This window comes from Symphalangus syndactylus, chromosome 10 (assembly GCF_028878055.3).
Source record: "Symphalangus syndactylus isolate Jambi chromosome 10, NHGRI_mSymSyn1-v2.1_pri, whole genome shotgun sequence".
Taxonomy (NCBI): domain Eukaryota; kingdom Metazoa; phylum Chordata; class Mammalia; order Primates; family Hylobatidae; genus Symphalangus; species Symphalangus syndactylus.
Window position 1 is genome coordinate 5,855,059 of NC_072432.2, and position 27,042 is coordinate 5,882,100.

Below are 27,042 nucleotides of genomic sequence, written 5' to 3' on the forward strand. Positions count from 1 at the left end.
TCAGCTTCATGCAGCATTGAATAGGTCACTATTGCTAGTAAAGAATTTGTTGGTACTTCTTACATTTATAGCGTTAGATAAATTCGTTAACTAAAATGTTTCTTTAACAGCGTTCCGTAAAGTACTAAAAATGGCAATAAACTACGTAGTATGTCACATGATGCTGGAGAAATAAAAAATACCTTCTCTGGCAAGAGTTTATTAAAAGTTCAACATCACAGCACACGCACTACATAGCCATTCTGTACGTCTCCATTTTCTACAAGCACCTTTTCCTAAAATAATGAAAATGAAACATTCGTTTTTCTTTCTGTTTAACACCGCAATCTGCGATTCCATCTCACTGACAGGAAGCTTCGACGGACTGGCAACACCCCACATTCCTGCGTTCCAGGGAAACAGAAGAACAACCAAATTAAGAAAGTCCAGGCTTTGGCATCAGAATCCCAGCTCTGCCACTTACTAACACTGAGTAAGTTCTCAAATCCCTCAAAGCCTCCCTTTCATCATCCATAAAATGGGAGCAACACTGGACAGCTGCTGTGAGAATCACATATGATGAAATATACAAAGCAAACTACTAGGTGTGGGTCACACGGCCACACTCAATGATGGCTGCTTTTATAAATGCCTTGAAGCAACAGATTTATTGCCAATTTCCAAACCTAAAAAGCCCAAAGGGATTAGACTGTTGACAAATCCCACCTCGTCGTCTGACACAGATGACACAGATTCCTTCCCACCTTCCTGCAGTGCAGAAGACGCGTATTCCTTCCCACCTTCCTCCAGTGCAGAAGACGCAGATTCCCTCCCACCTTCCTCCAGTGCAGAAGACGCGTATTCCTTCCCACCTTCCTCCAGTGCAGAAGATGCAGATTCCCTCCCACCTTCCTCCAGTGCAGAAGACACGGATTCCTTCCCACCTTCCTCCAGTGCAGAAGACACGGATTCCCTCCCACCTTCTTCCAGTGCAGAAGACACGGATTCCCTCCCACCTTCCTCCAGTGCAGAAGACGAGGATTCCCTCCCACCTTCCTCCAGAGCAGACGACGTGGATTCCTTCCCACCTTCCTCCAGTGCAGACGACGCGGATTCCTTCCCACCTTCCTCCAGTGCAGAAGACGCGGATTCCCTCCCACCTTCCTCCAGTGCAGAAGACGCGGATTCCTTCCGACCTTCCTCCGACATGGACGACATGGATTCCTGCAGCAGCACTACCATGGAGCACACATGTCCTGCAGTCACCCGGGAAACGTGGGCCTATCCTAAGGCTGGTGTCTTGTACGGCTATGTATTACAGACCATAGGATAAACCTACAAACACCACATCTGGATAGCAGGAAGGAAGACAGGCAACGATGCCAGTTACCTCCAAATGGAAGCAAGTGAACAGTAGCAAAGCGGTCACTGGCAGCCTCTGACCCAGAACCTCGAAGGTCAGTCCCAAAGGGCCGTCACTAGCTATGGGTCCTAGCTCTTCAGACTCTCATATTTTGAGTCCCCACGTCAACATCTAACTAGGTCTCTAAACAGACATAAATTAACAGATTGAACAGAAAACACCACTCTCCTTTCGGTTTCCTTAAATGGATGGTGATCTGTTTTGCTCCGGGAGAAACTAGTATCCTACAGTACAACAAGCAACGAGATATTCAGGGGATAGAAACATCGGCACCCCTCGAACCCTCAGAGAGAGAGGTAGTATACAAATGACCCTTTATGCTTGACGTCATTACTGCTCTTACTAGTATTCTAGATTACTCTGTATATCCACAGGTTTAAATCTTTAGAAAAACCTGCCCCCTTCACTTCCGTCTTCTGAAGTCATAAATCGCAATCCGTGTCCTAGAGTTCCTGCCATTTGCACTGAGCTGACAGCATTACACAGTCAGCACACACAAAGCCTGGGGCTGCTGTCCAACGGCAAAGACAACCGTGAGTCAACAGAAGAGGATGTTCCTCCAAGGTAGACACGTGGCTTCACAGCAGCAGAGCAGGAAGATGTAGATTCGGGAGCCGGGCCACACTGGTTCAAACCCCAGCTCCTCTGTGACCTTGGGTGAGTTACTTAACCTATGTCCACCCCTGTTTCCTTGGGTGCAAATTAGGAACAGTGAGTCCCTGCCTGAGGGGTGGCTGTGACAATTACGTGAGTGACTACATCAGAACTCTCACAGCAGAGCTGCCTCGTGGCAATTAAAACACTCTGCAGTGAGTCCCTGCCTGAGGAGCCTGTGAGGATTAAATGAGATTAAAACACTGGAGTCCCTGCCTGAGGGGAGTGACTGTGAGGAGTAAATGAGTGACTACATCAGAGCACTCACAGCAGAGCTGCCTCCTGGCGATTAAAACCCTCTGCAAGTGCAAGAGCTCAAGGTGCTCCTCCTCATTAGTGTGACCCAAGTTTGGAAAGAGGACAAAGAAGAAAGCCAAGCCTGGGAGAAGCCAAAACTGTGCAAGAGGCCAGACGAGACAGGCTGCATGGAATCCCACCTGTCCAGCCACCCTTTGTCTCCACTACACAGGGCCATCTGTGTTCCCTTCCACATGGATTTCTGTTGCAACGTTTCGTTCTTTGGTAAACTGCACACAAAAGCAGAGGTGTGGAGAGTTGTGCAAAATGGTGAAGACAGAGTGAAGAAGGAGATTTTATTTTATCCTCACTTATTCCTTCTCTAAGCCTTTTCTTCATGTGGATTGGAGTTTCTGACCTGCCATGTCCAGGCTATTGATGGGCCCAGCAAAAAACATTCATTTCTCTTGCAGTGTTGGATATTTCTAACATTGCCTTTTGATTCCTAGATTTTGCATCTCTCTGCTCACGCTATCCACCTCCAATTATGGCACAATGGTTTGAGGTTATAATATCAATCCTTTGACAGATCTAGGAAGAGTTGATCTGAGGTTATAATCTCAATCCTTTGACAGATCTAGGAAGAGTTGCTTATTTTCGGTTTGTCCAGCTTTTTGCTCAACAGGAAAGTGTGATGACTTCCAAGCTCCTCAGGTGCTGGACTGGAAGCTACAAGTCTATGCATCTACTATTTTATTTTATTCTTTTTATTATTGCCTCGCTTCTCCCTTCTGTAGACTTAATTTTTTCTAACATGTTAAGACAAATGCTTATTTCTTCAGTTTCCAGGATCTCTTCTGACTTAATATAAAGATTTTAGTCTATAAATTCAGGTACCATTTTCACTGCATCCCACAAATTTTGATTCATCATTTTTCACCTGAAATACAACAGCCCCCTAACCTGTTTCTGCCTTCAGTCAGGAACCCAATCCAACGAAACCAATCTATCCTATATATTTCTGCTACATTGATATTTCCAAAATTCCCTCTTTAGAAATGATGAGGCACAGATAGCAAAATTCTGTTTTTTTTTTTTTTTTAGACGCAGGGTCTCACTCTGTCACCCAGAGTAGGGTGCAGTGATGTGACCACAGCTCACTGCAGCCTCCAACTCCTGGGTTTAAGTGATTCTTCCACCTCAGCCTCCTGAGTAGCTGGGACCACAGGTGTGTGGCCATCACACCTGGCTAGTCTTTTGTTTGTAGAGATGGGTTCTGACTTTGTTGCCCAGGCTGATCTCAAACTCCTGGCTTCAAGCCCTCCTCCACCTTGGCCTCCTAAAGTGCTGGCATTACAGGCATGAGCCACTGCACCTGGCCAAAATTCACCTTCCTTAGTGTGGGACATCTTTATGCTGTGTCCTCAGCTGTGCCTGTGGCCTCTCCCACAGCCGCGACCCCAGAGCAGCATGTGAGGGGGGCTGTCCACAGGTTTGGCAACAGTCCCACCCATACCATCCAGCGTGAGAGCCACCCGGCCACCCACCCGAAAGTGCAGTGATGAAGCAGGAGGACGATTTTACATTTCATCTTAACACATTTAAATGTAAAAGGCCCCCTTTTACATTTAAATGTACAAGGCTACTGCCCTCATACTGGACAGGGCAGCTCCCACCAGACAGAGCCTGTCACCTCCTCTGGGGACATCACAGTGGCTACACAGGCCCATCCAGTCGCACTGTAGGCTGCCTTCTCCCCTAGCATCATTCTGATGTAAATAAGGAAGTAACACTATGTGTATTGGAATCAATGAGAAAATTGAGCTGTTCAGAGAGAACACAGGTCACAGGGGAGGAACCTCATCAAAATCAGTAAATTCAGACTGACTCAGGAAAGATAAACCTTCTCAGCCTAGAAAATTAAACTTCAGCATAGAGGAGGAACTTATACAGTAACCCCATGATGGCAGGTGGCCCCATGATGACAAGGAGGGTGTCCTCTACATTCCTGCCTCACCAGCAGCGCACAGCAGAGTGCTCAGAACCCAGAATCACCTGCACGTTTGCTGAAAGAATACTAGGACAAAAGTCTATGTCCAAAACTCACACTAAACTATCCTTGATATAAAACCCGCCTCAGGGATGGGTTCAGAAGCACAAGTTTCCGGTTTACCTTTTTCAAAAAGCAATGCTTTAAAAATCTCACAATAATTCTCAAACTCTTTGACCCAAAGAGCACTTTAAAGACTGTTGAAAACCTTAAAAAGTTTTTGCCAGTGGGGCTGATATTTTGATATTTGTGGCATCAGAAAGTAAATAAAAACTTTTTAAAAAACAAGACGTCACAGTCACAGAATCCACTGGCTGTCAGAACCCCCCACCCCCAAAACAGGCAGCCTTGGAAAAACCCGCCATGCACTCAGGAGACAGAGTCAACAGGAGACATGGCCGTGTCATTCCGGAAGGCACGACCCCACAGACATCCCTGGGAGGGTCTCAAACCCCAGGGTCCCGGGGCTCTGTTGGAAGCTTGCTGTCCTAGAGGACACGGGGGATCGGGACATGCTACTGCAAAGGAGGGCAAGGCTGAGGTCAGACACTGATCCCTGAGAGGGCAGCCCCGGCCGTGCATGCTCACACATGGAGGTTCTTAGTTCATCAAAAGACACAGCCGTAGCTCCACCCACATCAGGGAACCGCATGCTGCACATGGGCTCTAGGATCTTCCTCTCACAATCACATCAGGGAACCGCGTGCTGCACGTGGGCTCCAGTATCTTCCCACAGTCACATCAGGGAACCACATGCTGCATGTGAGCTCTAGGATCTTCCTCTCACAGTCACAACAGGGAACCGCGTGCTGCACGTGAGCTCTAGGATCTTCCCACAGTCACAACAGGGAACCGCGTGCTGCATGTGAGCTCTAGGATCTTCCTCTCACAGTCACAACAGGGAACCGCGTGCTGCATGTGAGCTCTAGGATCTTCCTCTCACAGTCACAACAGGGAACCGCGTGCTGCACGTGAGCTCTAGGATCCTCCTCTCCCAGTCTTGGTTGGAATGGGCACAACACAAGTCTCCAGGTTTTCTTTTCCAGAGTTGTTGGTTGGGGAGAAAGGGTGACAACTAAAGCTATAATCTAAGCTCTAATTGAGAGTTTATCAAGTAAAGGTAATGAAGTGCTTAAAATTGACTCCAATACATTCTAGGTGCTCAAAAAATGCCAGCTCATTCACTTACTTCCCAAATCAAACTCAAGTTCCAAAAGAAAGCTATTTAGAAAGAAGAGATACGTACTAAGACAAAGAGCTTTTGTAAGAATTCATTACAAAGTAAGGTCATGGGTTAAGAAATGAAATGAGAAAATACATCCAGTAGAGGTTAAATGGCTGAGTAGATTAATTATTAACTAGGTCAATTATCTAAGCGATAACAGAATTATTTCTGGGCTGCTAAAATTCGGTCATTGATGGGGAGAATGGAACAGGTTGGAAAACATTCTTCAGGCTATTATCCAGGAGAACTTCCCCAACCAACCAAGACAGGCCCACATTCAAATTGAGAAATACAGAGAACATCACGAAGATACTCCTTGAGAAGAGCAACCCCAAGACACATAATCGTCAGATTCACCAAGATTGAAATGAAGGAAAAAATGTTAAAGGCACCCAGAGAGAAAGGTAGGGTTACCCACAAAGGGAAGCCCATCAGACTAACAGCGGATCTCTCTGCAGAAACCCTACATGTCAGAAGAGTGGGGGCCAATATTCAACACTCTTAAAGAAAAGAATTTTCAACCCAGAATTTCATATCCAGTCAAACTAAGCTTTGTAAGTGAAGGAGAAATAAAATCATTTACAGAGAAGCAGATGCTGAGAGATTTTGTCACCACCAGGCCTGCCTTACAAGAGCTCCTGAAGGAAGCACTAAATATGGAAACAAAAAACTGGTACCAGCCACTGCAAAAACATACCAAATTGTGAAGACCATTGACACTGCGAAGAAACCGCATCAACTAACGGGCAAAATAACCAGCTAGCATCATAATGATAGGATCGAATTCACATATAACAATATTAACCTTAAATGTAAATGGGCTAAATGCCCCAGTTAAAAGACACAGACTGGCAGACTGGATAGAGTCAAGACCCATTGGTGTTCTGTATTCAGGAGACCCATTTCACGTGCAAAGACACACATAGGCTCATAATAAAGGATGGAGGAATACTTACTAAGCAAATGGAAAGCAAAAAAAAGCATGAGTTACAATCCTAGTCTCTGATAAAACATACTTTAAACCAACAAAGATCAAAAAAGACAAAGAAGGGCATCACACAATGGCAAAGGGATCAATGCAACAAGAAGGGCCAACTATCCCAAATATATACATACCCAATACAGGAGCACCCAGGTGCATAAAGTTCTTAGATACCTACCAAGAGATTTAGACTCCCACATAGTAATAGTGGGAGACTTTAACACCCCAACGTCAGTATTAGACAGATCAAGACAGAAAATTAACAAGGATATTCAGGACTTGAACTCAGCTGTGGGCCAAGCAGACCTAATAGACATCTACAAAACTCTCCACCCCAAATCAACAGGATATACCTTCTTTTCAGCACCAAATTGCACTTATTCTAAAACTGACCACATAATTAGAAGTAAAACACTCAACAAATGCAAAAGGATGGAAATCATAACAAACAGTCTCTCAGACCACAGTGTAATCAAATTAGAACTCAGGGTTAAGAAACTCACTCAAAACTGCACAACTACATGGAAACTGAACAACCTGCTCCTGAATGACTACTGGGTAAATAATGAAATTAAGGCAGAAATAAATAAGTTCCTTGAAACCAATGAGAACAAAGATACAACGTACCAGAATCTCTGAGACACAGATAAAGAGGTGTGGGGAGGGAAATTTATAGCACTAACAGCCCACAAGAAAAAGTAGGAAAGATCTAAAATCGATACCCTAACATCATAATTAAAAGAACTAGAGAAGAGCAAACAAACTTAAAAGCTAGCAGAAGACAAGAAATAACTAAGATCAGAGCAGAACTGAAGGAGATAGAGACACAAAAAACCCTTCAAAAAAAAAAAAAAAATCAATGAATCCAGGAGCTGGTTTTTGGAAAAGATCAACAAAATATATAGACCACTAGCCAGACTAATAAAGAATAAAACAGAGAAGAATCAAACAGACACAAAAAATGATAAAGGGGATATCACCACCGATCCCACAGAAATACAAACTACCATCAGAGAACACTATAAACACCACTATGCAAATAAACCAGAAAATCTAGAAGAAATGGATAAATTCCTGGACACATACACCCTCTCAAGACTAAACCAGGAAGAAGCTGAATCCCTGAATAGACCAATAACAAGTTCTGAAATTGAGGCAGTAATTAATAGCCTACCAACCAAAAAAAGTCCAGGACCAGACGGATTCACAGCCAACTCTTACCAGAGGTACAAAGAGGAGCTGGTAGCATTCCTTCTGAAACTATTCAAAACAATAGAAAAGAGGGACTCCTCCCTAACTCATTTTATGAGGCCAGCATATCCTGATACCAAAACCTGGCAGACACAGAACAAAAAAAGAAAATGTCAGGCCAATATCCCTGATGAACATCCATGTGAAAATCCTCAATAAAATACTGGCAAACCGAATCCAGCAGAAAGCTGATCCACCATGATCAAATCCGCTTCATCCCTGGGATGCAAGACTGGTTCAATATACACAAATCGATAAATGTAATTCATCACATAAACAGAACTAATGACAAAAACCACATGATTATCCCAACAGATGGAGAAAAGGCCTTTGATAAAATTCAACATCCCTTCATGCTAAAAACTCTCAATAAACTAGGTATTGACGGAACACATCTCAAAATAATAAGAGCTATTTATGACAAACTCACAGCCAATATCATACTGAATGGACAAAAACTGGAAGCATTCCTTTGAAAACTGGCACAAGACAAGGATGCCCTCTCTCAACATAGTATTGGAAGTTCTGGCCATGGCAAGCAGGCAAGAGAAAGAAAGGGTATTCAAATACGAAGAGAGAAAGTCAAATTGTTTCTGTTTACAGATGACATGACTGTTATTTAGAAAATCCCATAATCTCAGCCCAAAATCTCCTTAAACTGATAAGCAACTTCAGCAAAGTCTCAGGATACAAAATCAATGTGCAAAAGTCACAAGCATTCTTATACCCCAATAAAAGACCAACAGGGAGCCAAATCATGAGTGAACTCCCATTCACAATTGCTACAAAGAGAATAAAATACCTAGGAATACAACTGACAAGGGATGTGAAGGACCTCTTCAAAGAGAACTACAAACCACTGCTCAAGGAGAGAAGAGAAGACACAAACAAATGGAAAATCATTCCATGCTCATGGATAGGAAGAATTGATATCATGAAAATAGCCATATTGCCCAAAGTAATTTATAAATTCAATGCTATCCCCGTTGAGCTACCATTGACTTTCTTCACAGAATTGGAAAAAACTACTTTAAATTTCATACGGAACCAAAAAAACAGCCCACATAGCCAAGACAATCCTAAGCAAAAAGAACAAAGCTGGAGGCATCACGCTACCTGACTTCAAACTATACTACAAGGCTACAGTAACCAAAACAGCATGGTACTGGTGCCAAAACAGAGATATAGACCAAAGGAACAGAACTGAGGCCTCAGAAAAAAAACACCAAACATTTATGACCATCTGATCTTTGACAAATCTGACAAAAAACAAGCAATGGGGAAAGTATTCCCTATTTAATAAATGGTGTTGGGGAAACAGGCTAGCCATAAGCAGAAAACTGAAAGTGGATCCCTTCTGTACACCTTATACAAAAATTAACTCAAGTTGGTTTAAAGACTTAAACATAAGACCTAAAACCATAAAAACTCTAGAAGAAAACCTAGGCAATACCATTCAGTACATAGACATGGCCAAAGACTTCAATACTAAAACACCAAAAGCAATTGAGACAAAAGCCAAAATTGACAAATGGGATCTAATTAAACTAAAGCACTTCTGCACAGCAAAAGAAACTATCATCAGAGTGAACAGGCAACCTACAGAATGGGAGAAAATTTTTGCAATCCATCCATCTGACAAAGGGCAAATATCCAGAATCTACAAACAACTTAAACAAATTTACAAGAAAAAAAAAACCCCATCAAGAAGTGGACAAAGGTTATGAACAGACACTTCTCAAAAGAAGACATTTATGCGGCCAACAAACTTAGGAAAAAAAAAAAGCTCATCATCATGGGTCATTAGAAAAAGGCAAATCAAAACCACAATGAGATACCATTTCATGCTAGTTAGAATGGTTATCATTAAAAAGTCAGGAAACGGGGGAAGGAGGGGTGGTGGAGCCAAGATGGCCGAATGGGAACAGCTCCGGTCTACAGCTCCCAGCCTGAAAGACACAGAAGACGGGTGATTTCTGCATTTCCGTCTGAGGTACCGGGTTAATCTCACTAGGGAGTGCCAAACAGTGGGTGCAGGACAGTTGGTGCAGCGCACTGTGCACGAGCCAAAGCAGGACGCGGCATTGCCTCACTCGGGAAGCGCAAGGGGTCAGAGAGTTCCCTTTCCCAGTCAAAGAAAGGGGTAACAGAAGGCACCTGGAAAATCGGGTCAGTCCCACCCTAATACCACGCTTTTCCAACTGGCCTGGAAAACGGCACACTAGGAGATTGTGTCCCGCACCTGGCTCAGAGGGTCCTATGCCCACAGAGTCTTGCTGATTGCTAGCACAGCAGTCTGAGATCAAACTGCAAGGCGGCAGGGAGGCTGGGGGAGAGGCGCCCGCCATTGCCCAGGCTTGCTTAGGTAAACAAAGCAGCCAGGAAGCTCGAACTGGGTGGAGCCCACCACAGCTCAAGGAGGCCCGCCTGCCTCTGTAGGCTCCACCTCTGGGGGCAGGGCACAGACAAACAAAAACTCAGCAAGAACCTCCACAGACTTAAATGTCCCTGTCTGACTGACAGCTTTGAAGAGAGTAGTGGTTCTCCCAGTACGCAGCTGGAGATCTGAGAACGGACAGACTGCCTCCTAAAGTGGGTCCCTGACCCCCGAGCAGCCTAACTGGGAGGCACCCCCCAGTAGGGACAGATTGACACCTCACTCGGCCAGGTACTCCTCTGAGACAAAACTTCCAGAGGAACTATCAGACAGCTGAATTTGTGGTCTCACGAAAATCCACTGTTCTGCATCCACCACTGCTGACACCCAGCCAAACAGGGTCTGGAGTGGAGCTCTAGCAAACTCCAACAGACTTGCAGCTGAGGGTCCTGTCTGGTAGAAGGAAAACTAACAAACAGAAAAGACATCCACACCAAAAACCCATCTGTACATCACCATCATCAAAGACCAAAAGTAGATAAAACCACAAAGATGGGGAAAAAACAGAGCAGAAAAACTGGAAACTCTAAAAAGCAGAGCACCTCTCCTCCTCCAAAGGAACACAGTTCCTCACCAGCAACGGAACAAAGCTGGATGGAGAATGACTTTGACGAGTTGAGAGAAGAAGGCTTCAGACAATCAAACTACTCCGAGCTACGGGAGGAAATGCAAAACAATAGCAAAGAAGTTAAAAACTTTGAAAAAGAATTAGACGAATGGATAACTAGAATAACCAATGGAGACAAGGGCTTAAAGGAGCTGATGGAACTGAAAGCCAAGTATCAAGAACTACGTGAAGACTGCAGAAGCCTCGGTAGCCGATGCGATCAACTGGAAGAAAGGGTTATCAGCAATGGAAGATGAAATGAATGAAATGAAGTGAGAAGGGAAGTTGAGAGAAAAAAGAATAAAAAGAAACAAACAAAGCCTCCAAGAAATTTGGGACTATGTGAAAAGACCAAACCTACGTCTGATTGCTGTACCTGAAAATGACAGGGAGAATGGAACCAACTTGGAAAACACTCTGCAAGATATTATCCAGGAGAACTTCCCCAATCTAGCAAGACAGGCCAACATTCAGATTCAGGAAATACAGAGAACGCCACAAAGATACTCCTCAAGAAGAGCAACTCCAAGACACATAATTGTCAGATTCACCAAAGTTGAAATGAAGGAAAAAATGTTAAGGGCAGCCAGAGAGAAAGGTCAGGTTACCCACAAAGGGAAGCCCATCAGACTAACAGCTGATCTCTCTGCAGAAACTCTACAAGCCAGAAGAGAGTGGGGGCCAATATTCAACATTCTTAAAGAAAAGAATTTTCAACCCAGAATTTCATACCCAGCCAAACTAAGCTTCATAAGTGAAGGAGAAATAAAATACTTTACAGACAAGCAAATGCTGAGTGATTTTGTCACCACCAGGCCTGCCCTAAAAGAGCTCCTGAAGGAATCACTAAACATGGAAAGGAACAACCGGTACCAGAGCCTGCAAAAACATGCCAAATTGTAAAGACCATCGAGGCTAGGAAGAAACTGCATCAACTAACAAGCAAAATAACCAACTAACATCATAATGACAGGATCAAATTCACACATAACAATATTAACTTTAAATGTAAATGGGCTAAATGATCCAATTAAAAGACACAGACTGGCAAACTGGATAAGGAGTCAAGAACCATCAGTGTGCTGTATTCAGGAAACCCATCTCACGTACAGAGACACACATAGACTCAAAATAAAGGGATGGAGGAAGATCTACCAAGCAAATGGAAAACAAAAAAAGGCAGGGGTTGCAATCCTAGTCTCTGATAAAATAGACTTTAAACCAACAAAGATCAAAAGAGACAAAGAAGGCCATTACATAATGGTAAAGGGATCAATTCAACAAGAAGAGCTAACTATCCTAAATATATATGCACCCAACACAGGAGCACCCAGATTCATAAAGCAAGTCCTCAGTGACCTACAAAGGGGCTTAAACTCCCATACAATAATAATGGGAGATTTTAACACCCCACTGTCAACATTAGACAGATCAACGAGACAGAAAGTTAACAAGGATATCCAGGAATTGAACTCACCTCTGCACAAAGTGGACCTAATAGACATCTACAGAACTCTCCACCCCAAATCAACAGAATATACATTTTTTTCAGCACCACACCACACCTATTCCAAAATTGACCACGTAGTTGGAAGTAAAGCTCTCCTCAGCAAATGTAAAAGAACAGAAATTATAACAAACTGTCTCTCAGACCACAGTGCAATCAAACTAGAACTCAGGATTAAGAAAGTCACTCAAAACCACTCAACTACATGGAAACCGAACAACCTGCTCCTGAATGACTATTGGGTACATAATGAAATGAAGGCAGAAATAAAGATGTTCTTTGAAACCAACGAGACCAAAGACACAACATACCAGAATCTCTGGGACACATTCAAAGCAGCGTGTAGAGGGAAATTTATAGCACTAAATGCCCACAAGAGAAAGCAGGAAAGATCCAAAATTGACACCCTAACATCACAATTAAAAGAACTAGAAAAGCAAGAGCAAACACATTCAAAAGCTAGCAGAAGGCTAGAAATAACTAAAATCAGAGCAGAACTGAAGGAAACAGAGACACAAAAAACCCTTCAAAAAATTAATGAATCCAGGAGCTGGTTTTTTGAAAAGATCAACAAAATTGATAGACCGCTAGCAAGAATAAAGAGGAAAAGAGAGAAGAATCAAACAGACGCAATAAAAAATGAAAAAGGGGATATCACCACCAATCCCACAGAAATACAATCTACCATCAGAGAATACTACAAACACCTCTATGCAAATAAACTAGAAAATCTAGAAGAAATGGATAAATTCCTCAACAAATACACCCTCCCAAGACTAAACCAGGAAGAAGTTGAATCTCTGAATAGACCAATAACAGGCTCTGAAATTGTGGCAATAATCAATAGCTTACCAACCAAAAAGAGTCCAGGACCTGAAGGATTCACAGCCGAATTCTACCAGAGGTGCAAGGAGGAACTGGTACCATTCCTTCTGAAACTATTCCAATCGATAGAAAAAGAGGGAATCCTAACACATTTTATGAGGCCAGCATCGTCCTGATACCAAAGCCTGGCAGAGACATAACCAAAAAAGAGAATTTCAGACCAATATCCTTGATGAACATTGATGGAAAAATCCTCAATAAAATACTGGCAAACCAAATCCAGCAGCACATCAAAAAGCTTATACACCATGATCAAGTGGGCTTCATCCCTGGGATGCAAGGCTGGTTCAACATACACAAATCAATAAATGTAATCCAGCATATAAACAGAAGCAAAGACAAAAACCACATGATTATCTCAATACATGCAGAAAAGGCCTTTGACAAAATTCAACAACTTCATGCTAAAAACTCTCAATAAATTAGGTATTGATGGGATGTATCTCAAAATAATAAGAGCTATCTATGACAAGCCCACAGCCAATATCATACTGAATGGGCAAAAACTGGAAGCATTCCCTTTGAAAACTGGCACAAGACACGGATGCCCTCTCTCACCACTCCTATTCAACATAGTGCTGGAAGTTCTGGCCAGGGCAATCAGGCAGGAGAAGGAAATAAAGGGTATTCAATTAGGAAAAGAGGAAGTCAAATTGTCCCTGTTTGCAGATGACATGATTGTATATCCAGAAAACCCCACTGTCTCAGCCCAAAATCTCCTTAAGCTGATTAGCAACTTCAGCAAAGTCTCAGGATACAAAATCAATGTACGAAAATCACAAGCATTCTTGTACACCAATCACAGACAAACAGAGAGTCAAATCATGAGTGAACTCCCATTCACAATTGCTTCAAAGAGAATAAAATACCTAGGAATCCAACTTACAAGGGATGTGAAGGACTTCTTCAAGAACTACAAACCACTGCTCAATGAAATAAAAGAGGATACAAACAAATGGAAGAACATTCCATGCTCATGGGTTGGAAGAATCAATATCATGAAAATGGCCATACTGCCCAAGGTAATTTATAGATTCAATGCCATCCCCATCAAGCTACCAATGACTTTCTTCACAGAATTCAAAAAAACTACTTTAAAGTTCACATGGAACCAAAAAAGAGCCCGCATTGCCAAGTCAATCCTAAGCCAAAAGAACAAAGCTGGAGGCATCACTCTCCCTGACTTCAAACTATACTACAAGGCTACAGTAACCAAAACAGCATGGTACTGGTATCAAAACAGAGACATAGATCAATGGAACAGAACAGAGCCCTCAGAAATAATGCCACATATCTACAACTATCTGACGTTTGACAAACCTGACAAAAACAAGAAATGGGGAAAGGATTCCCTATTTAATAAATGGTGCTGGCAAAACTGGCTAGCCATATGTAGAAAGCTGAAACTGGATCCCTTCCTTACACCTTATATGAAAATTAATTCAAGATGGATTAAAGACTTAAATGTTAGACCTAAAACCATTAAAATCCTACAAGAAAACCTAGGCAATACCATTCAGGACATAGGCGTGGGCAAGGACTTCATGTCTAAAACACCAAAAGCAATGGCAACAAAAGCCAAAATTGACAAATGGGATCTAATTAAACTAAAGAGCCTTCTGCACAGCAAAAGAAACTACTATCAGAGTAAACAGGCAACCTACAGAATGGGAGAAAATTTTTGCAACCTACTCATCTGACAAAGGGCTAATATCCAGAATCTACAATGAACTCAAACAAATTTACAAGAAAAAAACAAACAACCCCATCAAAAAGTGGGTGGAGGACATGAACAGACACTTCTCAAAAGAAGACATTTATGCAGCCAAAAAACATATGAAAAAATGCTCATCATCACTGGCCATCAGAGAAATGCAAATCAAAACCACAGTGAGATACCATCTCACACCAGTTAGAATGGCCATCATTAAAAAGTCAGGAAACAACAGGTGCTGGAGAGGACGTGGAGAAATAGGAACACTTTTACACTGTTGGTGGGACTGTAAACTAGTTCAACCATTGTGGAAGTCAGTGTGGTGATTCCTCAGGGATCTAGACCTAGAAATACCATTTGACCCAGCCATCCCATTACTGGGTATATACTCAAAGGGCTATAAATCATGCTGCTATAAAGACACATGCACACGTATGTTTATTGCAGCATTATTCACAATAGCAAAGAGTTGGAACCAACCCAAATGTCCAACAACGATAGACTGGATTAAGAAAATGTGGCACATATACACCATGGTATACTATGCAGCCATAAAAAATGATGAGTTCATGTCCTTTGTAGGGACATGGATGAAGCTGGAAACCATCATTCTCAGTAAACTACTGCAAGGACAAAAAACCAAACACCGCATGTTCTCACTCATAGGTGGGAATTGAACAATGAGAACTCATGGACACAGGAAGGGGAACATCACACTCCGGGGACTGTTGTGGGGTGGGGGGAGGGGGAGGGACAGCATTAGGAGATATACCTAATGCTAAATGATGAGTTAATGGGTGCAGCAAAACAACATGGCACATGGATACATATGTAACAAACCTGCACACTGTGTACCTGTACCCTAAAACTTAAAAGTATAATAATAAAAACAAAACAAAAAAATAAATAAATAAATAAAAAGTCAGGAAACAACAGATCCTGGAGAGGATGTGAAGAAACACCACTGAGGGAAGTGTAAATTAGTTCAACCATTGTGGAAGACAGTGTGGTGATTCCTCAAGGCTCTAGAACAAGAAATACCATTTGATCCAGCAATCCCATTACTGGGTATATAACCAAAGGATTATAAATCATGCTACTATAAAGACACATGCAAACGTATGTTTATTGCGGCACTGTTCACAACAGCAAAAACTCAGATCCAACCCAAATGCCCATCAATGATAGACTGGATAAAGAAAATGTGGCACATATACACCATGGAATACTATGCAGCCATAAAAAAGGGGTAAATTCATGTCCTTTGAAGGGACATGGATGAAGCTGGAAGCCATCATTCTCAGCCAACACAAGAACAGAAAACTAAACACCACATGTTCTCACTCATAAATGGGAGTTGAACAATGAGAACACATGGACACAGGGATGGGAACATCACACACTAGGGCCTGTTGGGGGCTGGAGGACTACAGGAGGGATAGCATTAGGAGAAATACCTAATGTAGGTGATGGGTTGATGGGTGCAGCAAACCACCATGGCACATGTATACCTATGTAACAAACCTGCATGTTCTGCACATGTTTCCCAGAACTAAAAGTATAATAAAAATATATATAAATAAAAAAATTCAGTCCCTGAGGCAACCACAGTAGCTCTGCTGCAAGATAAGTGGTCACAGAGCTGGAGCTGCCAAGTCTCCCTAGAAGCCACAGCCCTTTCCTCATGAATGATTCCAGTCTTCCCAGTCGGCTCAGGAGAAAGAAAAAAGCAGACAGAAAATTGTGAAATGTGTCTATTGGTAATAGACTAACATAAGCTCCTCTTATCTCACACCTTATTGTTAAAACCATGTGAGCATATACTCTAAGAGAAAGCAAATTATAGTATATCTAAATTTAGAGAACTCACAACTAGATTCCTGTAACAGCAGGAAATAGCAGAGAATAAGGAACCTCAGTAATGACCCCTATGCCCCTCCTGCTTTCCTGAAGTGCGGCTGCCATGATACTTAAAGGGAAGTGTTCTGTGTTGGCTACAGAAAGTGAGAACCCCACCTGAGACTTCACAGGCAATGCAAAGGTCATGGGGTACGCTCCATATGCCAATCAGTCATTATTGATTAAAACAAAGATGAGATCAGGCACAGTGGCTCACGCCTGTAATCCCAGCACATTGGGAGGCAAAGGCAGGTGGATCACTTGAGGTTGGGAGTTCTAGACCAGCCTGACCAACATGGAGAAACCCTGTCTCTACTAAAAATACAAAATTTGCAAGGCACGGTGGCCCATGCCTGTAATCCCAGCTACTTGGGAGGCTGTGGCAGGAGAATCGCTTGAACCCACGAGGCGGAGTTTGTGGTGACCCGAGATCGCACCATTGCACTCCAGCCTGGGCAACAAGAGCGAAACTCCATCCCAAAAACAAACAAAAAACAAAGATGAGTACCCAACTTTTAAAAACTACAATAGCATCCATGGAATAACAGTGCTTTCCATTATATGTCACATAAATGACACTTCAAGGACTGTCTTCCCAATTGTTCATGGTATCTTCTACACAGTAAGTGAACAGCTAAGGCAAATTCTACTACCTGTAACCTACACACAGTAAGCTTGATTCTCTAAAGAGAAGTAGCTGTGGAATTGGAGACCATCATCTGTGCAGGTGCATGAGCTGGACATCTCGGATTCACCCTGGGTGCAGAATTGGAGACCATCTGTGCAGGTGCATAACTAGGACATCTCGGAGTCACCCTGGGTGCAGAATTGGAGACCATCATCTGTGCAGGTGCATGAGCTGGACATCTCGGATTCACCCTGGGAGCAGAATTGGAGACCATTATTTGTGCAGGTGCATGAGCTGGACATCTCGGAATCACCCTGGGAGCAGAATTGGAGACCATTATTTGTGCAGGTGCATGAGCTGGACATCTCGGAATCACCCTGGGAGCAGAATTGGAGACCATTATTTGTGCAGGTGCATGAGCTGGACATCTCAGAGTCACCCTGGGAGCAGAATTGGAGACCATCATCTGTGCAGGTGCATAAGCTGGACATCTCGGATTCACCCTGGGAGCAGAATTGGAGACCATCTGTGCAGGTGCATGAGCTGGACATCTCAGAGTCACCCTGGGAGCAGAATTGGAGACCATTATTTGTGCAGGTGCATAAGCTGGACATCTCGGAGTCACTCTGGGTGCAGAATCGGAGACCATCATCTGTGCAGGTGCATGAGCTGGACATCTCGGAGTCACCCTGGGTGCAGAATTGGAGACCATCATCTGTGCAGGTGCATAAGCTGGACATCTCGGAGTCACTCTGGGTGCAGAATCGGAGACCATCATCTGTGCAGGTGCATGAGCTGGACATCTCGGATTCACCCTGGGTGCAGAATCGGAGACCATCTGTGCAGGTGCATGAGCTGGACATCTCGGATTCACCCTGGGTGCAGAATTGGAGACCATCATCTGTGCAGGTGCATAACTAGGACATCTCGGATTCACCCTGGGAGCAGAATTGGAGACCATTATTTGTGCAGGTGCATAAGCTGGACATCTCGGAGTTACTCTGGGTGCAGAATCGGAGACCATCCTCTGTGCAGGTGCATAAGTTGGACATCTTGGAGTCGCCCTGGGTGCAGAATCCGAGACCATCCTCTGTGCAGGTGCATAACTAGGACATCAAGGTCACCCTGATTTCCTCTCATGTTCCTCCATATTAACCCAACCTTCAGGTCCTATTGCTATTATCTTTCAAGCATTTCTCAAATCTCACTGGTACTGATATTTTTTTTTCTTTGAGACACAGTCTCACTCTGTCACCCAGGCTGGAGTGCAGTTGTATGATCTCAGGTCACGGCAACCTCCACCTCCTGGGTTCAAGAGATTCTCCTACCTCAGCCTCTGAAGTAGCTGGGATTACAGGCATGTGCCACCACACCTGGCTAATTTTTGTATTTTTTGTAGAGATGGGGTTTTGCCATGTTGGCCAGACTGGTCTCAAACTCCTGATCTCAAGTGATCCACCTGCCTCCACCTCCCAAAGTGCTGGGACTACAGGCATGAGCCACAGCACCCAGCCCTGACAGATACCTCTTAAATGACATCAGTTTCAGGCATTCAGGTTGTTTGGACTTCCCCCACTTTCAGCCCATGCTCCATGCTGCTGCTAAAGTGATCTTCAAACCCTGACTGGCCCCCACTGTCCTTTCGCCTAAAATCTTCAAGTGGTTCTCATCATCTTCAGGACGAAGTCCGAATTCCAGAGCATGATGCACAAGATGCTATAACCCAGCCCCTCCTACTTGACTTCTTACCCTTCCCCAAATGTGTCACGCTCCCTCATCTTCCTTCAAAATATAGAAGCCAGGCAGTATTTCAGGTGCTCGGCCTACATGAATAAACAAAACAGAAATCCTGGCCTGTGTGGACCTCATATTCTTATGGGAGAAAATGAGAGGTAGGGAGGTGGACAGTGGAAGAATGGCTGAGTAGCTGGGTAAATGGATGAGATGTTTGATGACAGATGGACGGATGGTAGACGTAAATGGATGATTGACAGGTAAGTAGATGATTGGCGAATGCATAGACAGATGCAGAGAGGTTGATAAATGGATGGATGAGTGACAGGTAATTAGATGATTGGCAAATGTGTAGACAGATGCAGAGAGATTGACAAATGGATGGATGATTGACAGGTAGGTAGATGACTGGCGAATGCGTAGACAGACACAGAGAGGTTGATAAATGGATGGATGATTGACAGGTAAATAACGAATACACAGATATGCAGACAGATAGAGTGTCGTGTGGTTATAATGGCAATGGAGACATGAGTCAGGATGGGGAACAGGAGAGATTGTGTATGAAGAGGCGCCATATTTCACAATTTCACAAAAACAGGAGAAATGAACCATGCTTCTCACGTTGGGTCTAGCTTCTCCTCCAAAGCAGAACCTGCGGGCTCTGAGCTGAAGTGTCGGCCTGCTCCACCCACCCTCCCACTCTCAGCCACCCCCTCTGCTGTGTGCCTCTCTCTCCCACGCCTTCCTGCCTTTGAAGAGGTGAGGTAAGGTGCACGGGTGAACAGAAAACGCACCCCAAGCCAAGAGATCACCATCTCCTGCTACACCCACCTCTCTCAGGCTTTTATCGAGAAAGAAGAGCTGAGACAACCACAACCCACCAGGCTTATCTCCTGGAGTAGCTGGGATTGTGAAGATGGCACAATCCAAAGGTAAACACAGGGTTTATCAACCCCCCTGCGGCGTCGTGGAGAGAGAGAACGTAGGAAACATGCAGTGGCGACTGACGCGGATCTCCTCTCTTGTGTGGTAAGATGTCAGGCCAGACAAAGCTGGGCTTGCGTCCTCCCGTGAGGAGCGACCCCGTGTGATTGTCAGCCACTGGGCAGCCTCCCTGAACTTCAGTTTCCTCATCTATAAAATGGAAGACAGACTGGCTTCCATGAGAACTGAAGCTATGTGAAATCAAACCTGCGTGCACATCTGGGTGTGTTGTGTGTTCACAGACAGGGCGCCCGCACGGCAGCACTGACACACACTGAGGGAAGCGTTGGTCACAGGCTGACAGCACGCAGGTGCCTCCACACTCCTGAACTCGACAGGGGTCTCCGAGACACCCACATGAGTAAGAGAAGGTCTCAATATGTGTCGGGGCTTAAGACAGCAGTGAAACAACAGAGGTTGGATTTGGGAACACATTCTCCTTCACTCCATCCCCACACATTTTCCTGGGTCAAAGCCTTCCTGGAGAAGGCAGCAGGGGCTCTGCAGAGGTGGAACCAGCTTTTCATTCAGGCTGTCAGGTGCATCCTTCTCTTTTGCAGGGGTGACACTCCCTGAGGCCATAAAATCTCTGTAGAAAAAGGAGCAGAGCCAGGAGGCCGGGCAGACGGCGACTGAGGAGGATGCAGAAGTGGCTAATTACATGAGCCTGTGTGGACAGAGAGATTCGTTACAGCGCGACTGAGACTCGCAGGCTTTCCTCGACCACTGGGTGAGTTCCATCATCCCTTAGCCTCAGTTTTTTCTTCTGACACAGGAGACAACAGTCATGACTTCACCTATCATGAAAGCTCCATGTGAGAACAACGTGAGGACGCCGGTGAAGGGCATTTGAAAAGCAAAGGGATTCACGAATCGGGTCCATCACCAGCGACTGCCCCTGCCTTCACTGGTGCCCTGGGAACTACAAAAGAATTCACAGGTAATTTCCTTTTAAAGAAGCAACTTTAACCTACATGTTGGAAAAACTCTCTCAGAGTAATTCAAACATCAGTCACAGCCTGAGTTTTTGTTGTTGTTTCTGAGATGGAGTTTTGCTCTGTCGCCCAGGCTGGAGTGCAGTGGCATAATCTCGGCTCACTGCAACCTCCCCCTTCCAGGTTCAAGCATTTCTCCTGCCTCAGCCTGATGAATAGCTGGGACTACAGGTGCCCACCACCACGCCCGGAAGCCTAAGTTTTCTGTTGCTAAATTAATGAAATTTCAGCTGGCCAAGCCCAGGTGGCCGTGGCAACTCATTCTCCAGACAGCCCTGTGCAGACAGCATCATAAAACACAGATGAAAGACAGGAAACATGTAACAATGTATGGTCTTCATTTCTGTTTAGAAAAGTAGACCTGGAAAACAAATCACTGAGGGTAAGAAAAAACTATACTAGCAACCATGATTAAAAAGTTATTTAACAGTGACACCTAAAAATGAGAAAAATTTGGCATGAGATTATCATCTTTTTAATTAGTATGAAATTCTGAACAGTAGACAACATGGGCTTATAAACCACGTGAAGAGCTATTTACCGGACACTGGGGTCTCCCAAGAGGGTATGTCTATGCAGAAAGCTGGAGGCCCCTCGCGTGCTGCAGGTCCATGCCCACTGCGCTTCTGCCTTGCCCAGTGGCTGGGCACAGGCACCCTCCTGGCACAGGTGGCAGATGGACATATTGTCACACCCCACCCCGTGCTTACCTGACCGATAGCGCTCATCTCGTGACCCTGAAGAACGTCGGCGGTGGTAGCGAGAGGCGGAGGAAGGAGTGACAGGAGCCCGGCGCTCTTGCGGCAAAGCTTGGTCCACCCCTGGATTTCAGGGAAAACAGCAGAGTGAGGTGTGGCTGTGCTCAGCGGAGTCAGCAGACTCTAGCAAATCATTCCCTCCATCCCCACAGCAAAGCCAGAGCTACCCACGGGACTGGGCATGGCGGCGCCTCAGAGCCCACAGGCATGAGGGCCAGGACTGAGGGGGAAGCTCTCCCACAGCCAGGGAGACCCCTCCTGCCTGGATGCCGCCACGGTCCCTTTCACAGCACAAGGGTCCACTGATAGGCAGGGAGAGACACAAACTCAGCCACAGGTGGCAACTGAATTCCTGGGAGTTAGGGTTAGAGCAACAGGGTCCAAGAGATAGACTCAAGTTATGACCTTTTCATGTAATAAATATACAGAATGGGCTGTATAAGTTAAGAAAATTTAAAACTATATTATTAACTTTTAAAATAAATCTTATAGGATAATTTAACTATATAATTCTGGTAACCAGGACATACCATGAACGTCCAGCTTTGCTCATTCCAGATTACTCTCTGGAAACTTACTCCATTTGATGCCAAGTGTTTTAACAGATTATATTCGACTACGAATCACAATTATTTAATGAATTACAAAAAACATTAATGTGGTCAGATATAAACGGTTTAATGGTATTGGTCAAAACATTGATGTGAATCCACCTGTCACGTATTGATTATACTTAGGTAATAATAGGGTGGCAAGGAACACAACTAGACAAAACTAAGCCCCCAAATGAAGGACTTCATCGTCACAGTTCCACGAAGAACTGCTCTGATACAACGGGAAAAATATCATCCCCACAGTTCCGTGAATGGCTCTGATACCACAGAAAGGACCTGATCCTACGTCATCCTCACAGTTCCATGAAGAACTGCTCTGAGACTGAGCACCAATCACTAATAGATGCTTCTTCAGAAATGGATTGAAAGTAAGCCAAAAATAAAAGTTTTAAGTTAACAAAAGAAATATTTAGTCCCTGGTTTTCCATGATGGGCTCTTATGACAGTTGTAGAGTCTATGGACTTCATATTCCTCTTGCTCTGGTGGTTTCTGCAAGTCAGCTTTCGGTGGTGCATGTGTGGGTCCCATGTATCAGGCTGGCGAGTTCAGAACTAAGTTAAGCACGGCTCCTACACCGTCATTTTGCCAAGTTTCATGCACTCTTCTTTCAGGAGCATCCAAATCACCATCAGTTCCTGAGGACTGAACTGTCTGCTGCTCCAACCTCTTCCAGTCATCATCTACAACTGATTTTTTTTATTATTATTATACTTAAAGTTTTAGGGTACGTGTGCACAACGTGCACGTTTGTTACATATGTATACATGTGCCATGTTGGTGTGCTGCACCCATTAACTCGTCATTTAGCATTAGGTATATCTCCTAATGCTGTCCCTCCCCCCCGCCAACCCCACAACAGTCCCCGGAGTGTCATGTTCCCCTTCCTGTGTCCATGTGTTCTCATTGTTCAATTCCCACCTATGAGTGAGAACATGCAGTGTTTGGTTTTTTGTCCTTGTGATAGTTTGCTGAGAATGGTGGTTTCCAGTTTCATCCATGTCCCTACAAAGGACGTGAACTCATCATTTTTTATGGCTGCATAGTATTCCATGGTGTATATGTGCCACATTTTCTTAATCCAGTCTATCGTTGTTGGACATTTGGGTTGGTTCCAAGTCTTTGCTATTGTGAATAGTGCCGCAATAAACATATGTGTGCATGTGTCTTTATAGTAGCATGATTTATAGCCCTTTGGGTATATACCCAGTAATGGGATTGCTGGGTCAAATGGTATTTCTAGTTCTAGATCCCTGAGGAATCACCAGACTGTCTTTCACAATGGTTGAACTAGTTTACAGTCCCACCAACAGTATAAAAGTGTTCCTATTTCTCCACATCCTCTCCAGCACCTGTTGTTTCCTGACTTTTTAATGATGGCCATTCTAACTGGTGTGAGATGGTATCTCACCGTGGTTTTGATTTGCATTTCTCTGATGGCCAGTGATGATGAGCATTTTTTCATGTGTTTTTTGGCTGCATAAATGTCTTCTTTTGAGAAGTGTCTGTTCATGTCCTTTGCTCACTTTTTGATGGGGTTGTTTTTTACTTGTAAATTTGTTGGCGTTCATTGTAGATTCTGGATATTAGCCCTTTGTCAGATGAGTAGGTTGTGAAAATTTTCTCCCATTCCATAGGTTGCCTGTTCACTCTGATGGTAGTTTCTTTTGCTGTGCAGAAGGCTCTTTAGTTTAATTAGATCCCATTTGTCAATTTTGGCTTTTGTTGCCATTGCTTTTGGTGTTTTAGACATGAAGTCCTTGCCCACGCCTATGTCCTGAATGGTATTGCCTAGGTTTTCTTCTAGGGTTTTTATGGTTTTAGGTCTAACATTTAAGTCTTTAATCCATCTTGAATTAATTTTCGTATAAGGTGTAAGGAAGGGATCCAGTTTCAGCTTTCTACATATGGCTAGCCAGTTTTCCCAGCACCATTTATTAAATCGGGAATCCTTTTCCCATTGCTTGTTTTTGTCAGGTTTGTCAAAGATCAGATAGTTGTAGATATGTGGCATTATTTCTGAGGGCTCTGTCCTGTTCCATTGATCTATGTCTCTGTTTTGGTACCAGTACCATGCTGTTTTGGTTACTGTAGCCTTGTAGTATAGTTTGAAGTCAGGGAGAGTGACGCCTCCAGCTTTGTTCTTTTGGCTTAGGATTGACTTGGTGATGCGGGCTCTTTTTTGGTTCCATATGAACTTTAAAGTATTTTTTTCGAATTCTGTGAAGAAAGTCATTGGTAGCTTGATGGGGATGTCATTGAATCTATAAATTACCTTGGGCAGTATGGCCATTTTCATGATATTGATTCTTCCAACCCATGAGCATGGAATGTTCTTCCATTTGTTTGTATCCTCTTTTATTTCATTGAGCAGTGGTTTGTAGTTCTCCTTGAAGAGGTCCTTCACATCCCTTGTAAGTTGGATTCCTAGGTATTTTATTCTCTTTGAAGCAATTGTGAATGGGAGTTCACAATCAATAACAAATTTGGCTCTCTGTTATTGGTGTATAAGAATGCTTGTGATTTTTGTACATTGATTTTGTATCCTGAGACTTTGCTGAAGTTGCTTATCAGCTTAAGGAGATTTTGGGCTGAGACAATGGAGTTTTCTAGATATACAGTCATGTCATCTGCAAACAGGGACAATTTGACAACTGATCTTTTAAAAATGATCTTCAATTACCTTTTTATCAAACAGATGCATTTTAGGAAATCAAAGAGTATTATCAAGTCTCACGTGAAAACAGTGGCTACCTGGCACTTACAGTCGTAAACATGGACTTATCACACGACTTCCCGAATTGTCCTTTTTAGACACCACCCCTTATGCCACTGTGGTCATCACATCAGGATCTGCAGTGTGCTACAAATACGGTTTTATCTTATGCTTTTCAATGATTCTGGAGTTAATATTTTTTATCTGTTTTCCACTATCTTGGCTTTCAATGTACCTATTGCCAACCCTTTCACAATTCTCCAGCAGAACTGAAAAACTCTTTCCCATACCTTCTTGCCCACAATCAAACACTGACAACCTGGTGAGAATCTCTGTCCTCTTTGAGCCTCCGCCCCTGTCCCGAACGTGCTACCATCACTGGGCCTTGCCTTTCTTCCCACTGGCCGTGGCTGCTCACTGTTCTCATGCCCCTCGACACCCCCTCATCTCTCCACTCTCCCGTCCTAAAGGAGCACCTTGAGTGCTTCAGAAAGGAAGGACCAGAAGGAACACTGGGGGGCCCCACGCGTCCAGAAGTGCTTTTCTTTCTACCCCAGTGTGACTGAGTCTTTTGCCTAGCTATGGACTTCTACGTGAAAATTACTTTTATTCGTTGCCTTTCATTTCCATTATGGGTGAGATTAAACGTCACTCTGATGCTATAATCTTTACGTAATACCCATTCCTTTCTCTTCTCCTTCAATAATCTTTTCTTTATTCCCACTGGAGGAGCTGCAAGCCAGGTAGTAATATCCATTCCTTTCTTTTCTCCCTTGATAATCTTTTTACTGCAAAGCAGGTTTTTCTCCTCGTGGGGGCACACCACCAAATCTCTCCCCGAGGAGGGCTTCACTGGGGCTGCTTCGTTTGCCCAAAGAGCCCTCTCCTCTCCTGTTTCCAACACAGGCATGTTCATCCCTCTGGGCTGGGCTGTTTCCTCCATATGCTCTGACCTGGAGCCTCAGTTTTCAGTATCATCCCCAAATCTGGAGCCTCCCAGTTTAATTTCTCCAGATAACACACATGGCTGGGAGGAGGAGGAGGAGAAGCGGCCACCTGCGTCCTGGACACCGTTCTCCAGGCTCCACGTGTACAGCACCCATGGCTGTGCCCCGTGTCTGCATCTTGGCTTTCTCCATTTTGCTAAGTGATGAACCACAAATTCCTCAATTTGACTTCTCTTGTGCTGTGGACTTATACAATCACTGACATCTCAGCACAGTTGGGAGAAACAGATAAATGCACACTTCCAAGTTGCCAAGCGTAACCAGTGCCTTGATGTTTTTAATGTTTCACCTTCAATCTCAGTACCACACCTATCTAGTCCACTCAAACACGCTTCCCGGGATTACCCCCACCCCTAACCTCCTCTTGGTGTCCACAGACAATGGTGTATGGAGTTCTAGGCTGCTGCTCAGCTTCTCACAGACGTTACGTGTCTGATCTCAGAAAGCTCCTTTTGCATACCATCCTTGTGAATATCTCCTCTCATAGGTGGAAATGCAAAGTTTGCAACAAAAGTTTGAAAACAAATGAATAAAATAGAAGACTAGCTTCTACAGGTTGCATTAAGATGGCAAAAGAAATAAGCATGAATGTGCATGTTTCCTTCCTTCATTTTCCTCTGACGTCATTCCAAACGAGGCTGGAGGTGGCTTAACGGTGTGTTCTGGGAAGAAAAAAGTCACAGTTGAATAGGTGTCACTCAACTGGATTCCAGCCTGTGACCACACAGGACCCAGGGGCAGCAGAAGGGCATCCC

At 44.0% G+C, this 27,042-nt stretch overlaps 1 protein-coding gene across 8 annotated transcripts in view; it reads right to left on the reverse strand.

Annotated features, from left to right (window-relative positions):
- DIP2C (disco interacting protein 2 homolog C) overlaps positions 1 to 27,042 on the reverse strand; it is a 404,917-nt gene that overhangs the window by 168,445 nt on the left and 209,430 nt on the right. For all 8 annotated transcript variants that reach the window (XM_055296324.2, XM_055296321.2, XM_055296318.2 and 5 more), the window contains one exon: positions 21,905 to 22,015. In XM_055296324.2, coding sequence (XP_055152299.1) covers positions 21,905 to 22,015 — 111 coding nt within the window. The remainder of the gene's footprint in view (positions 1 to 21,904; positions 22,016 to 27,042) is intronic.